Below are 15,413 nucleotides of genomic sequence, written 5' to 3'. Positions count from 1 at the left end.
AACGGCGGGCGGCCCGTCTGAGTCGCGGTTGGTCAGCTACTGATGCTCGTGTCAGTGCATTTGGGTCAGGAGTTTGCAAGGCCAAGCCAGAATGCTTTGAATTGTTGTCAGCTAGCTAGACAGATGTTAGCGTTAATTGTAGTAGCGATATTCAGACACTATTGTCGTTTATTTTGTTATTTCTTTGTACACTGCATCAATTGGATGGCCAATGTGTGGCTCTTTCTGGTGTGTCTGCTTCGGCCACCTGGGGGCAGTATAAACTACTGTTCAGTGAGATGTCACAAGTCCGCTCATCAGTACAGCACTAATATGATTCGTTCCTCGCAGAGGATAAAGATGATGCTACTTAGTATTAGCATTCGTCCAGCGTCCTGATATGCTAAGATTAATGGTTGTGTTAAATATACAAGGTGTAATTCTCTTTCTGTTAAATATTTTGTGTTGTGCGTCACCACAAGAAACCAGCTCACACACATTTTCTTTGCCTCCGCTCACACGTCTCATTTATTCATAAGAGGCTGGCCTACCTCTAAATTTGACTTAGCACACGTCGGATTGAGTTGAGTGCAGGGGTAGCGTGAGTGGAGGTGTGACAGAGACCCTAAAATGGACGTTAGCACGAGCCGCACTTTTTGCAGCGTGCCACCATGTTCACCTTCAATGTCGTCGTACCGTAACCTCGTCGTGAACCGACAGAAAACACTTAGCCCTTGGGTTGTGGGCCAGCAACCAGCTTCTCTTTTTTTTTCGTAGCTGCCTTGTTAGCGGCCTCGCCGCGGCCCCAAGAACACGTTTTTGACATTAACGTCAGCACTCTGCGGGGAAGATGGGGAAGCAGCTTTAACGGACACGACTGGGCTCGGCGGACACCGTTTTTTGACACAAAAAGAGGAAAGCAGCTGCCAGATTATGTAACCACATTATAGTGTCCCCAGAGATTAGCTTTAGCTAACAAGGTGTTATTGCTTTACTGCAGCTCGCAGACCCCACTAGCTTAGCACGGTTTTAGCGTAGCGTGTACTAGCATAACACGTGGTATCATCTCAACTCAAGTTAGAGATTCTGGATGTTAAACGTAGATCCATTTCTGTTTATTAAACTCCTTAGTCAGCTCATGGTTTTGTTAATTGCATAATTCTCTGTACTTAGACTGGGCTTTTTGTCGGTTGTCGATTCTGCTCCATAGCGATAATAATAATTTAAAAAAAAATTAAAATAAAATTAAAACAAATAAAATAAAAAGTAAATCAAAAATAAGATAATAATCAAAAATTCTGATAATAAGTAAATATGGTTGACAGTCATAACGTCCGTCCGAGTGTAACCGAGACTACGACGTGGGCCGCGACAAAAATAAAAGTGTCGCTTCTGCTCTCTCTGAATGCAGATGCGACAACTTTCGCTTTTCCAACACTCCCGTCTGGTTCCAGCAAAAAGCATCTGGCTCATCGATGTTAAGCGGCGCCTCGGCCATCGGCGTGAGCTAAAAGCACCGCAGCGAAAAGCGACACGAAGAGGCTTTGAAAGCTTGAGAGGGCTGATGGTGTGAGAAAGGTTTCTTTTGAAAAGTGTGGCCTGAAATGGCGTCGCTCCCCCCCTGCTGGGGCCGCACGCTCGCCATCGCCCACGTTGGACATGAAGGGCCGCCGTTAAAAGAGCCAGAACACGTTTGTAGATTGTCGGGCTAGAAGGAACCCGAAAGGTGAGAGATTCGAACCTGTGACATCGCAGTTGATTCAATTAAACTCGGTGGAGTGCAGATGAAATAAATGACCGCCAGTCCAAATCAAACAGTTTGGTGTTAAGGGGATTCGATATTCTGCACTTTGATCCTGCACATTAGGGTGAACGCTTCCACTCGGAGTACAGCTTGGCCCATTAGTCCATCAATGTGTGTGTATGTATATTTTTTTTTTTTTTGACGTCGGCCTGAAATGTTCTGTGCAACGAGTCGTATGGTATTATTTTTCATATGGATGCTACCAGAGGGTTGAAGTGCATTTCTGCTCAATTTGGCCCCAAGCAGGCTTTTATCAAGGCTTCCATCAGATTGTTGAAATGAAATTTGCTTCCCATCAGTCCGAGCCAAGCGGTTTTCTATGATTCCACCATTTTGGCGTCAGTGTAATTGATGTGCCGGGACATTGTGTACTGGCAAAAGTTCTGCGTTGTTTTAGAATGCAGACTTTAATTAAAATGCTTTTTTTTTTTAATGGCTTAATTATTTTTGTGATTAAGTAACCAGCCTTTTCCAACACATGAATATATTAAAAACCATGTTAAAATGTAACGTTTTGATTCGGTAGTACTAATATTCTCTCCAAAGCAGAAACTATCTATGCTAATTAAATTTAATTTAAGCGTCGAACCGATTAAGATCAGGTGTACATCTCATTAATTAAATCCACGTGATATGTATCTCGGTACACGAGTCGAAGCTGCAACGATTTTTATAATAATTTGATTCAGTTCATCAAAATCGATTTCTTTCTCCGATTTCAAATTTGTTATAGTGATCATGAACCGGCCGTTACATTAGGAACACCTCAAGACCACTCAACATCCAGCAGCACTCCAGTAGAATTCAATTCAAGCGTTCTTTTCTCCTAACTTGCCTGTTAGCATGAGCTTTCTGTTATCCCGCCGTGACTTCCTGTTTGATCTCCGCTGCCCCCGTCGCAGGTAATAGAACAAGCACCGGCGTTTCAGCCACGAGATCCTCAACATGTCTTTTCCCGCCACGCTCGATCCCCCCCCCCCCCTTAAAGCCCCCGTGAGACTTTTGAAGGAAGCCGCTTAGTGGGGCGGAGCCAAGCAAAGAACGGACAGTCTGCCGAGCGCCGCCGTCGCATCCAACATTCATGCTCGGCATCAGAGAGAAAAGGGCAGGCAAAGAGCCACCTTTTTTTCTTCCCTCGCAAATAATGCAGCGCCGCATGAGCATTCATAGCCAGGCCTGCCCTCGGAATTCAGAGGGTCTCGCAATTGCGCAATCCGAGGGAAAGATGGGTCACATCAAATGGCTGATGAGGGCGGCTCTGGGATGTAAAAGCGCAATACGGGAGAAAGTTATAGCAGGACACGGACACGCTATACATTTTTTACAATTTTCCGTTAGCATGTGATTTTTTTTTATTTCATAAAAAGCAAAAATCATTCCAAGATGCCCCCCCCCGTCCCCACATTGGGAGAAACCCGACTGTCGCCGCCCCGACTTGCTGTTAGAATTCTGATCAGACAAAAAAAAAAAAAAAGAAATGAGGTGGCGAGGTCACGGGGCATCACTCTTCCATTATTCATCATCCGCTTGCTGTCTGCTCGTGTCTTCCACTTTGTTCTGCCGGCTCGCAACAAGGGCAACCGTCACCGTTTGCCCATCTCAATTTCCCGACCTCGGAAGAAAATAAACATGGACTGAGAAAAGTTGCGCTGGACTAGTCTATGTTTACCGACACAAATGGGAAGCCGGAAAAGAAAAACATTGTGTCTTGAATCTGGATTCTCTGGACTCTCGTGGCATTCTTGAGCCAAATGTTTTTCCCGGTGTCACAACGCTTTGTCAGAACACACATTTAAACAATGTTGTTGATTAAAGTCCAATAACCAGATGATTCATTTAAAACTAAATGCAATAAAAAATAATAATAAAAAAATGGGTCCCTTAATTTGTTCAATGATAAAAGTTATGAATCACGGGGCAAAACATTTAACTGTAATGTGTTATTGAGTGAAAATTCAAAAAGGATTCATCTCTAATCGAAACATCTTGACACGACAAGGACATTCTCCTTCATTTCCCATCACAAAGCTTCTCTGTGCATAAAAAAAACAAAACAAACCATTTCAATTTCTAAACGGCCTTGAACTTGAACTGATGACAATCAGTAGATGAACTCCTTGAGTTTGGAGATCCCCCCCCCTTCCCTTCTCAATATGTAAAATAAGTATTTCCTGTGGTGAAGCACTTGAAGCAGCTCCTCATGCTTTTAAGGCACAAAAGAGCCCCACCCCCCTCCCCTCCCACTCTTCCCATTTGCCCGCACAAGGGGCCCTCCATTTGCACCTTGTTCTGGTTAAAAGCTCCCAGTAAGAGGTTTGCAACACAAGGCTCCTGAGAGGCCACACAGACGGCAAACATCTCAGCATTGGCTCCTCCCACAATCATTTATTTACACTTTGTCGCCAAAACTATTTTTCACAATGAACCTTTTGCTTCCTAAAATGCATACCCAAATATTTTAAAATGTCGAGAAAAAAAAATGTCCCAATCACATCCACCCCGTGGACTATATTTGCCGTCGTAGTAAATGGTCTCGCAGCCCATATGAATGTTATTGATCAATGTCAGCTATCTAATATCGGGGCTCCTTTATTGCAGCCCATCTTTACGGAGTGACAACTGAGGCCAAAGTCTGCAGAGTTTCAATAAAGCCGCCACCGCTTGCGGGCTTTCATACGTCCGAACCGAGGGAGGACATATCAGTTCCACAAAGACAAATAGTTGGGTCGGCTATTGACTGGGCCTTTTTATTACTTTTGTCTGAAACTTGCTTTTTGGGGGGGGGGGTAAAACTTGTACGCTGTCTAGATTTGAAGTTGAAGGAGAGTGTGAAAGTATTTTTGATGTTTACCTCTACCTAGAATTTGTAAACAAAACAAAAAAGCATACTTATATTCCAACATGATATATAATGTCATATGAAAATGATATAATATAGCAAGTCGTCTACTATTGTTGCAGACATTTAATTTCCACTTCTTACGTACCTCATGAATGTTCTTTTAGTTTTGTCTCAGTTACCCGCATTAGCCGCTAACCAATCGCGCCACTTATAACTATTTGTGTACTCTAGAGCAGGGATGTCAAACTCATTTTTATCGCGGGCCGCATTGTCGTCAAAGTTTCTTTCGGGGGGCCATTAAGACTGTCAACCCAAATAAATTTATGAGCACGTTATATTATATACAGTAAAAGCTACAAAACAAACTGACAAATAACTCGTTTTCAAATCAGACGAGTAAAAACTGGTCAAATATATTTAAAAAAAAAAAAAAGATATTTTTAAAAGTTAAGACAATTTGGAATTCTAGTAATGACACATGAATTTGTCTTTGCGGGCCACATAAAATGATGTGGCGGGCCGTATCTGGCCCCCGGGCCTTGACTTTGACATTGGTGCTCTTGAGTGACTGCGTGGAATTTCTGTTCAAATTATTTAAGGTGTACTATTCACGAGAAATTAGGCTAATATTGACCGGATGGTTCCCAGGTTAGTTCTGATTGGTCGTCGCCATCCTCACTTTTTATACCGTAGTATCCGTCACCTTGAATGCGTGTGGCTAAGTGTGTGTCTTTTGCGCCGTTCGCAATCTCCAGTGAGCACAATATATTCATCGTGGATAATTCCAAAGACTTTTTTACGTGAAGGACCTGGAGCTGTGTAAGTCTTGTGTAAATCTAATTTTCTCTGGGGGATGACAGGAAAAGCCTTGGCGGGTAGACCACTTCCTCCCCCAAATCCAAACACTGTCGCGACGGCGTCCTTTCAGATAATGACGAAACCCCGGTGCGACACGTTATGGAGCCCTAAATGAAAGAGATGTGCCCCATTGAGCCTTGTAATGAATGTTCTGACATTGAACATCTCAAGGGGGGGGAGGAGTGGGAGGTAGGTAGGGGGTGGCTAATTTCTAAGAGCACATTTTGATAGCGAGCATGAGACTGAAGGTCACTTTGGGTGAAATGTGCCATTCGAATGTCTTTGTGTTCTCTCTTCTTGTGCATCATTTAGCTTCATCTCCAAAAACTGGAGCTTCACAACGTGGAGCAGAGATTGCTTGTCTCTTTCTTACACACACACACACACACACACATTAGGGCAGCTGATAAGAGCTTTTGTAGATTTTGGATAACGACATCCCTGAATACCAAGTGCCTAAAAGAGACCCATGGGAATTAATAAAAACGTCTCCTATTATCTGGCCGCAACGCTTTCACAAAAGCCGAGTCTTTTGTGAATGCCTCCATTTAATTAGGTGTTGCAAATAATCTTTTTTTTTTTTTTGTGGTCATTTTTGTGCCCTGATTATGCTTGTGCTTTTTCTCAGTTTGTTCCATTTTGTTCTCCTTTTATCCTCTTTTCGATCATATTTACTTTCTCTGTGGTTGTCCTTTTTTGTCTTCTTTTATGCTTCCACGCGCAGGTGGCAGAGCAGCTGCGACGTTGCAACCCTCGACGCTGGCGAGAAGCGAAGCAGGTGAGTTCTTCTCAGAATCCACCTGTTTTCTTTACAACACAAGAGCTTAACAACTGCTTCCTGTCTTCTAATGGATTCCCGAGAAGCAAAATTGGAAGGCCTTTCAAAAAAAAATTGTGGAGGAAGATGAATGCATCAATTACAATCAGAACTAAATTCACATCAATAGTGAGGCTGAAAATGTTTTTGTTTCTTTTTGTTTTGCTTTTAGCTTGTTTCAAACTTTTCCAGCCCCAGCGATGGTAACAATATGAAATGTTAGTATTACGAACATGTTTTTTTTTAAATATTTTTCCCTAAATACATTTCAAACGTCTCAAAATACACAGACATTTTTAAATGCACATTTTAAAATAGTCCTTAGGGGCTGTTTTTCGTCACTGAAAAAAAGAAGAGGCCCAGTGTGCTTGCTTCAAGCTGTGTATCTGTCAAGGCTGACATATAAAATAAAAAAGAAAGCAACATTGTGTGTTAAATCACCAACATTTTCAACCAAACATGATTTTGTAAAATTCTGTATCTTTATGTTAAATATCTGATATGCTAACATTGACAACTGAAGATGTTTTAATGTCCAAAATGATTTCCTGTGAATGTCCTGGTTTAGCCACACCCACACAAAGGAGTGGCATATCCTAACAAATGTCTGCAAAGTTGGTCTTAACTGGTTTGAACTGGTCAAAGTCCATAAAGAGGCCAATTGATAGGAAAAGCAAGGCCTTGGCAAGTTCAAAGGTCACTGCGAAACTAAGGGCAAACTTTTTTTTTTGCTGAAATATAAACTAAAATAATCTTGAGTCACATTATCTCATTGTGTGAAAATTTTGTCTTGCGATATCTGCTAGTTTAATGCTAACATATAATGCAAAACACTATAGCCAGACTAACGGATATTAGCATAGGTGTTTAAGTTATTATATAAAAAAGTAACGCTAACAATCAAAATTACAAAAGTACCAGAATGTTTTTGTGGCACATTTAATAGTTAGAAATATATTTTGACAGTTTTATAGTTAAAAAAAATAAATAAATAATGTTCACTATTCCGTTTTGCATTTGTTTTCACTACACGCACATTTTCTCCACTTTTTGGTCTAAAAGCGTTTTTGCTGAAACCAAGTTGCAAATTACAACTTGCATGTAAAATCCATTTCAAGGATTTGCCACTTCAAAAAAAAAGAAAAAAATCAAGGTGGCTGCTGACGGCTTTAATTATTATTATTGTTCTTTTGATATGATCTCTTCTTCCAGCTCACTGCAGTGTTGCAGTGATGGTTGAATTCTCATGCTAATTATCGCAATCAGTCCACACAAGCGCAAACTGCACCCACACACAGCGTTCGCTACCTGCTCCAAGCTACGTGTTCATTTTCCCCCTCCTGGATAATCACGCCGAGATTGGATAATCCTGACACAAATCCTTTTCATTCCCTCAGCCCGCCGCAAATTCTCATGTTTGCCATATCGTTTTATACCCACAATCAAAGGTGCTTTTTTTTTCTTCTTCTTCTTCTTTCAGAGGATTCCCAAATGTTGCTTGAGGGGTAAACATGCTCGGCTTTCTAGAAACTTTCCACGTTGGTCAAAGTGAGGTTGTCTGGTGCGTAAATATGGAAGCAAATAAAAGCGAGGTCACGTGACTTCATTTTCGACTGTCGGTCTTCACATGTTTTTTTTTGTGGCCCGCACATTTACATGAAACAAATCCCTCCTAAGTGGTGAATGATCTCTTATAATCTGGCAAAGTGCTCCTTTGTTTTATTTTTTTGTTTACCGCTGTGTACCTTTCTCTCAAACAAAAAGCCAGTCTGATTATTTTTGGACCACGAGATAACAAGATCTGGGTGCCCCCCCACACGCTGAGGCTGGCAGCCTGAAAGTTGTTTGATCTACAACCACAGGGACGCATATTTAATTTTGCGTATATTCTCATCATTGTAGCATTTTTCCTATTTTGGATTACTTTCTTAAGCTTTTGAAGTGACACTCTCTTGACACCCATTGCTGCTTGTTTTAGTTTCTGAGCTGAGACTAACACCGTGTGGATATAAAACAACCACAACTACCCTCATGCTAATGCTAATTAGCATCTTTCTTAATGTGCAGAAATCGCACGTAGAGTCGGACAAACAATCATCTATTATTTATCCTCCGCGTAGAACAATATATATTAGTGCCGTACTGATGAGCTGAGAGGACAGGAGATGGAGAATTATGAATCACAAAATGATTTTATTGTATTGAATGACGTGGTGTTTTGGGTAGTTTACGTTTTCCTCATTAGAATACACTACAAAAAAAATTGTGGAAAATATTTGTGATATCTATTGCATCAATGTGTAGCTCGTGGAGTGAGACTATTATTTAACGTCGTAGAGCCGAGAAGGTCGAATGGACTTTTGGAGCATAATGTCCTTGAAAAGTAAGGACCATAATATATATTTTTTTTCATGATGGCAGAAGCAATGAAAGTGTGATAGTCACGGAAACATGAGGATAGAAAAAAAAAAAAAAAAAGTCCTGTAGGGCTTTTTGTGTGTGTGCGTGCGTGTTTACGTGGCTCCCCGAGGCTCCGTGTTCGTCTCTGGAGGGAGGCCGTCCAAAAGGTCACCACGACAGGCTTTTGATTTGGGATTCTCTCTTCCAAAATGCTTCCTGCCGCTGACTTTTTCTTCACTTAATGAGCCTTCGCTCTTCGCCACCTCTCACCTTTTCCTTTCACCTTCTTTCATGTGTTTTTCTTTTTATTTGTCTTCTGCACATTCCACATCAGCTCAGGAAGGTGAAGATTGCCCGTGTGTGCGTGCGTTCAGTCCCGAATAGTTTGCAAGTCCTCGAGATGTCAACAATGCTCATTTTCTGCCAAGTGGAGCCTCATTCCACTTTCTCATTGCCATTTCACTTTTTATCCCAAGTACCACCAAGGAAGGTCTTCCCTAATTCAGGTGCCCACTAGCAAGACCGGAAAGATTTTAGACCGAAAGCAGCACAGCAAGGTCATTCGAGTTCACAAAAACTTAAAACAACATGTTTGTTCCCCAGATTAATTCAAACTAACTTTAATTGGAGTTTTGTGGTTTTCACTGCTGGCTGTTTGTTTGAAATTTCAGATTTTCAAAATGATTTTATTATTATTTCAAAATCAAAATTATTGTATAATTTCAAAATTATTATTTAAAAATTTTGCCAAAATTATTTTCCCTCCCATTTGTTGATGGCCTAATTGAGTAAATGTTTTTAAATGGTATTTTTTTGTTGTTGAGTTTCTTTAACTTACTACTCGCAATAAGAACTTTGTCAAAGTAACTGATAACTTTGGCATCAACTCAAAGTGAAAGGGGAACAGGAAACAAAAAATAATAATCATAAAAAACAACTGCCTAAAAGAAGACAATGTTGTATCTTGGCGGTTCCTTTCATATGCCATCATGCCGCCGTGACTCCACAACAAAACATCGCCTGTAATTATGTCAACCCGGCAAACTAACAAGTGTTGTCGCCGTGCACTTTACCTGCCTAAAAACTGTGTCGGGCTGACTCCCAAAAAAAAAAAAAAAAAAAAGAAGGCCACGTTCATATTTGTAATTTTTCTTGGGAACAGGCTGCCAGCTTGCCAGTTTAGTCTGCTTTTTTTTTTTTTCTCCAAAGTCGTGCAATACAATTGCCAGAAAATTGCCATATTTAGTGTGATGTTTAAAAAGAAAGGGGGGAAAAAAAGCAAGTGGAAGCTTTTGTATTGTGTGCCATTATGTCACCATGGTTTCAACCAGCTCCTTTCCGTTTTGCTCCTTTTCTTCATCTCTGCTTTGATTGCGTCTTCTAGTCGCTAAAAGGCTGCAGGCCGACAAATGTTTTTTTACACACACATAAATACGTATATATATTTGATTTTTTACATTCGGTTCCAACCCGGTAAAAAAAAAAAAAATGGCAGTGATTGCTCTGTAACGGCCGTCGTGCTGATCATTCTGCCATTGCTTGCCCCCCGGTGTTCTCCAGATCGGTGTTTTTTTTTTATTATTTTGACTTTGTTTTCAGAGAGGCTATTACAAGCTGTCTGACACCTCTTCCTTCCCCTTCAGCCGGAGATGTCTCTGCTGTCGTCTGCTTGTTTTTACAAAGGTGCGGCAAGAAAGAAATTCCAGATGATGATTTTGAGGATACGTGATAGAGGGAGACGAAAGGGGAGGAAGCGGACGTATGCTGTCTCCATCTTCCCTTCTCGTCTTTTCAGGGGCCGAGGAGGACGACGTGATTATGAACTCCTAAGCCGCTTAATGCTGCCGTCAAATGAAAGCGCCGGCTCGGCTCAATTTCCTGCGCGTCGACGCCGCCGCCGCCGCCTCGCGTTCTGCCCCACGTCGCCTTCTCACGCACGCACACCGGCACGACGTGATGGATCAAAGCGGTCGTGGGGGAAATGAAAGGTGGAGCTCACGTTGCGCAAATCGCACTGACTAATTACACACTATGGCCAGTGAGTGAGTGAGTGAGTGAGTGAGTGAGTGAGTGAGGGAGGGAGGGAGGGAGGGAGGGAGGGAGGGAGGGAGGGAGGGAGGGAGGGAGGGAGGGAGGGAGGGAGGGAGGGAGGGAGGGAATGCGTGAAATTGAGTGAGTGAGTGAGTGAGTGAGTGAGTGAGTGAGTGAGTGAGTGAGTGAGTGAGTGTGAGTGAGTGAGTGAGTGAGTGAGTGAGTGAGTGAGTGAGTGAGTGAGTGAGTGAGTGAGTGAGTGAGTGAGTGAGTGAGTGAGTGAGTGAGTGAGTGAGTGAGTGAGTGAGTGAAAGTGAGTGAGTGAGTGAGTGAGTGAGTGAGTGAGTGAGCGAGCGAGCGAGCGAGTGAGTGAGCGAGCGAGCGAGTGAGTGCAAGTGAGTGAGTGCGTGAAAGTGAGTGCGAGAAAGTGAGTGCGAGAAAGTGAGTGCGAGAAAGTGAGTGCGTGTGTGAAACTGAGTGAGTGAGTGAGAGAGTGAGCGAGCGAGCGAGCGTGCGTGCGTGCGTGCGTGTGTGTGCACGTGTGTCCGCGTGTGTGCGCGCGCGTGCGCGTGCATACCGACCACTCTTCTTTATCAGTCAATAACGATTGGCAATTATCGAGTGAATGGCGAGCAGGACGAGAGCCCTTTAAGTCGTGCCCTGAATGTTCTTATTTTGTCCAAATCTTATTCTCCATTTGTATGCTTCCAATATAGTGAGAAGATTTTTTTTTTTTGTCCAAAGAGCCTTTTGTGTCCAAGGCAGGGGTCATAAAGGCAGGCTGGCCCCGTCCAACGCCGCAAGGGATGAACTGGAGATTAGCGCCACTCTGGTCAACATCAGTTGAATTCCCAGAGAAAAGTGTTCAAAATTGATTTTTTTTTTTTTTTTTCAAGTGGATGCTTGAGGACTTAAACGCGAGTATCACACATCTCAACTGAGGTTGCTACGGAATACGCCGCTGGGTCTCGGAGTCATGGGAAACCTTTTGCTGGCTATAAATCTCGTTTGCCGCATCACCCCAGAGAAACATCAAACAATTCCAGAGTTCAATTGCGTGTCACTTAATTCAATCATCAAGTTTGGTATCTCCATCATATCTAACCCTTGCATCGAATCGAAATGTTTGTTTTTAACTTTTATATTTTTGTCTGTTTCAAACATTAGGAAGCAAACCTTCCATGAAATTGGTTCCCCAGAAGTTTGCACGCCACGGGGGGGGTGCTGAAAACTAGCAAAGGGTGAGAATTTATGTACTTTTCAACTACCGACACGTTGTCTGAGCTATTTCAACTTTTTCCCCTTTCTGCCGATTTTTGGATTGCCACTTGAGACAAGAATAGAAATGACACCTTGGATTGTCTTGCTCGAAGTCACAAGTTGATGACTTGGTCGGTTTTTCGAACACACACACACGCGCATGCACGCTCCGCGCTGTGTGCACTGGCAATCGACCCGATCCAACCAATTAATGGGAACGCTTAGTTCCCGATCGATGGGTTAATGTTGAGGTGGGGAGGGCAGAGCAAGAAAAGAGGGGCATTTGTGTCCCGGTGGAAGTTTCACAACCAAAGCAGTTTGCTTGCAATCCTGTAAAGAGATAGGAACAGCTTGCTTTCCATGTGTGTGTATATGTGTGTGTGTGTGTGTGTGTGTGTGTGTCTGTTTGTGTGTGTGTGTGCAGCCAAGTGATGCTAAGTCGCGTTAACACATCAGAAACACGCTGCAATTTTTTTTTTTTTCAAACTATCTTTAGTAAGTCTACAAAGCAGTTAAAGACTCCCGGTGATAAAGTGCAAGAATGGGTTCTCGTACTTTTGTGGGCACCAGTAGAACTTGAAAGTGTTGATCACACAGCACCTTCCCTTCAAAAAAAAACTAATGAAAGCAGGTGTTCACCCTCCCCGAGGACCAAAGTGTTTCTTTTTCTGTTTATTTCCTCACTTCTCTGTTTATCTTTGATAAACAGATGCGTACGAAAATAAATCTAATTCCCCCAAAGTTGCAGAGGTCATGAGCAAAGAAAATGTTCAAGCCATATGACGGCGCTCCAAAAACAGTCCGCGCATCAACACACTGACGTGTTTGCAATGTGGCAAAGGTAGCATAGCATAGCATAACATAACATAGCATAGCATAGCATAGCATAGGATAGGATAGGATAGCACAGCATAGCATAACATAGCATAGCATAGCATAGGATAGTATCGGATAGCATAGCATAGGATAGCATAAAATATCATAGATAGCATAGCATAGGACAGCATAACATAGCATAGGATAGCATAGCATGGCCAAGGATAACATAGCATAGCATTACATAACATAGCATAACATAACATAGCATGGCATAGGATAAAATAGCATAGCATAGGATAGCATAAAATAGCATCGATAGCATAGCATAGGATAGCATAACATAGCATAACATAACTAGCATATCATGGCATAGGATAAAATCGCATAGCATAGGATAGCATAACATAGCATAGCATAGGATAGCATGACATAGCATAACATAACATAGCATATCATGGCATAGGATAAAATAACATAGCATAGAATAGCATAAAATAGCATAGATAGCATAGCATAGCATAGGATAGCATAACATAGGATAGCATAGCATGGCAAAGGATAACATAGCATAACATAGGATAGTATAGGATAGCATAGCATAGCATAGCATAGCATTTGTATGTGTCTAAGTGTTTTTCCGGTTCGATAAATGGCTAAAATGGGTCCTCAACTCAGAAACTTTGGAACGCGCAGCATCAAGGGATGCCTAAATCGAGCCGTTTTGCCTTTTGACGCCAGAGGTTAAAATAGATCTGTCTCACAGGTTCCCTCTTGTCAAGGCGGTTAATCTAATCATCAGTAACCAGATTACGTCGAGTTTAAATTGACCCCCGTGCAACGGGACTGCGCTTCTTCTGACACTCGTGCTTATCCAATCAATTGCGCGTCGACACCGTATCGCAAAAACCAGCGGTAGCTGGGCGCTTGGAAATGGCGCTCGCCACTTGTTGTTTGCCGCCCGCCTGTCACTGTCGCAGCCTCCCGTTTCCATGACGACCGTCACATCTCAACCCGGGTCTTGGTGAATCTGGAAAGCGTTTAACTTCATCTGATGCATTTATGCTAACGATTGATCCCGCGCACGTACGTACGCACGTCGACACGCACGCACTTGTTTTTGAGTCGCTTGTTGGGTGGCAACAGGTGTCAGATGTGTTCAGCGCCGCCCACTTCATCTCATTTTCGTAGCGCTTGTGCCACTTATGTCAGCCGGCGCCATGAATGTGCGATGTTGTCAGAACACTTTATCTTTCCCTCCTTATCTTCACACGCACACGCACGCGCACACAAAACACAGCGCACGCAACGGTTATCTGTCATCTCTCCTGTGGCCATTGCGTGGTCTGCCTTGTCCAACCTTATCTCCCTTCTTCTTGTTTTTTTTTTTTTTTTTCCCCCGTATTGCTCACCACCTCCTGTCCAGGATTGTTTTGCTTGAAGGCCCACCATTTGTACATTATAAAAGGAAAAATCATTTTCATATGTGGCAGCATGGTTCCATGTCTGCCTTGATAAACAATATGAGAAAATGGATGGATGATTTGTTCCTCCGTATTGACGCATGTATCTAGATAGATAGATAGATAGATAGATAGATAGATAGATAGATAGATAGATAGATAGATAGATAGATAGATAGATAGATAGATAGACAGACGGACGGACGGACGGACGGACGGACGGACATATATATATATATATATATATATATATATATATATATATATATATATATATATATATATATATATATATATATATATATATATATTTTTTTTTTTTTTTTTTTCAATATATATATTCAATATATTTATATATATATATTTCATATATATATTATATATATATAATATATATATGAATATAATATAATATAATATAATATAATATGAATAATATATATATAATATATATATATATATTTCATATATATATATATATATATATATATATATATGAAAGAATTATCTTCCATTATTATCATCATCTTATTCATTCCTGTAGTTAACTTGACCTTTCTCTCCTAAACAGCTTTGCCTCATCCTCCTCCTCCTCCTCCTCCCTGTGGCTCCCAAGGAGAGTCACCAGACAACCCCAGTCAGGTCACGGGGGTTCAGAGGTCACCCGGCCAAGACGTCCACGTGCCCGTGTCAAAACACCAGCTGGTGCAACCATCTCAGGTAAGTGTTGTTTGTTTGGAAACTTGAAAGGGCTCTTTCATTACTATTTACAATATATCCCAATGAATGTTGATACCAAACTATAAACACTTAGAATTATAAAAAATAAAATTTCCGACTCCTGATAGAACTTTGCTTTTCAAATTGAATGGCCTCGCAGATTATTTGAAATAAAAAACAAACACTATTTTCCTAGCAGACACATTTTTTTGACTTGGCTGTCTTTAAAGTACGAGTTTGAAGCCGGCGAATTGCAAATCAACGTACACACGTGGATTTATAACCAATCCGCAACGATTACAATTCTGCTCACAAAAAAAAATAAAATGACTCAAGTTGTACAAGAGTATGTCACCTCGAGTTATTATTGAAGCAGGCGGGGTTTAAATTGCAACAGACTTGCATCAGCAGATTTGCAAACAT

At 41.7% G+C, this 15,413-nt stretch overlaps 1 protein-coding gene across 1 annotated transcript in view; it reads left to right on the top strand.

Annotated features, from left to right (window-relative positions):
- The window catches only part of LOC147060070 (uncharacterized), a 74,384-nt gene extending 59,415 nt beyond the window's left edge, over positions 1 to 14,969 (top strand). The window contains exons 4-6 of the mRNA XM_085906388.1: positions 6,208 to 6,261; positions 11,899 to 11,972; positions 14,842 to 14,969. Of these exons, the coding sequence (XP_085762514.1) occupies positions 6,208 to 6,261; positions 11,899 to 11,959 (115 nt within the window). The 3' untranslated portion in view covers positions 11,960 to 11,972; positions 14,842 to 14,969. The remainder of the gene's footprint in view (positions 1 to 6,207; positions 6,262 to 11,898; positions 11,973 to 14,841) is intronic.
- Positions 14,970 to 15,413: the final 444 nt, after the last annotated feature.

The sequence above is a fragment of the Syngnathus leptorhynchus genome, chromosome 2, assembly GCF_054491065.1.
Source record: "Syngnathus leptorhynchus isolate UIUO chromosome 2, UIUO_Slep, whole genome shotgun sequence".
NCBI lineage: Eukaryota > Metazoa > Chordata > Actinopteri > Syngnathiformes > Syngnathidae > Syngnathus > Syngnathus leptorhynchus.
Note: the sequence above shows the minus strand (reverse complement) of the source record. Positions and strands in the feature narration are given on the sequence as shown.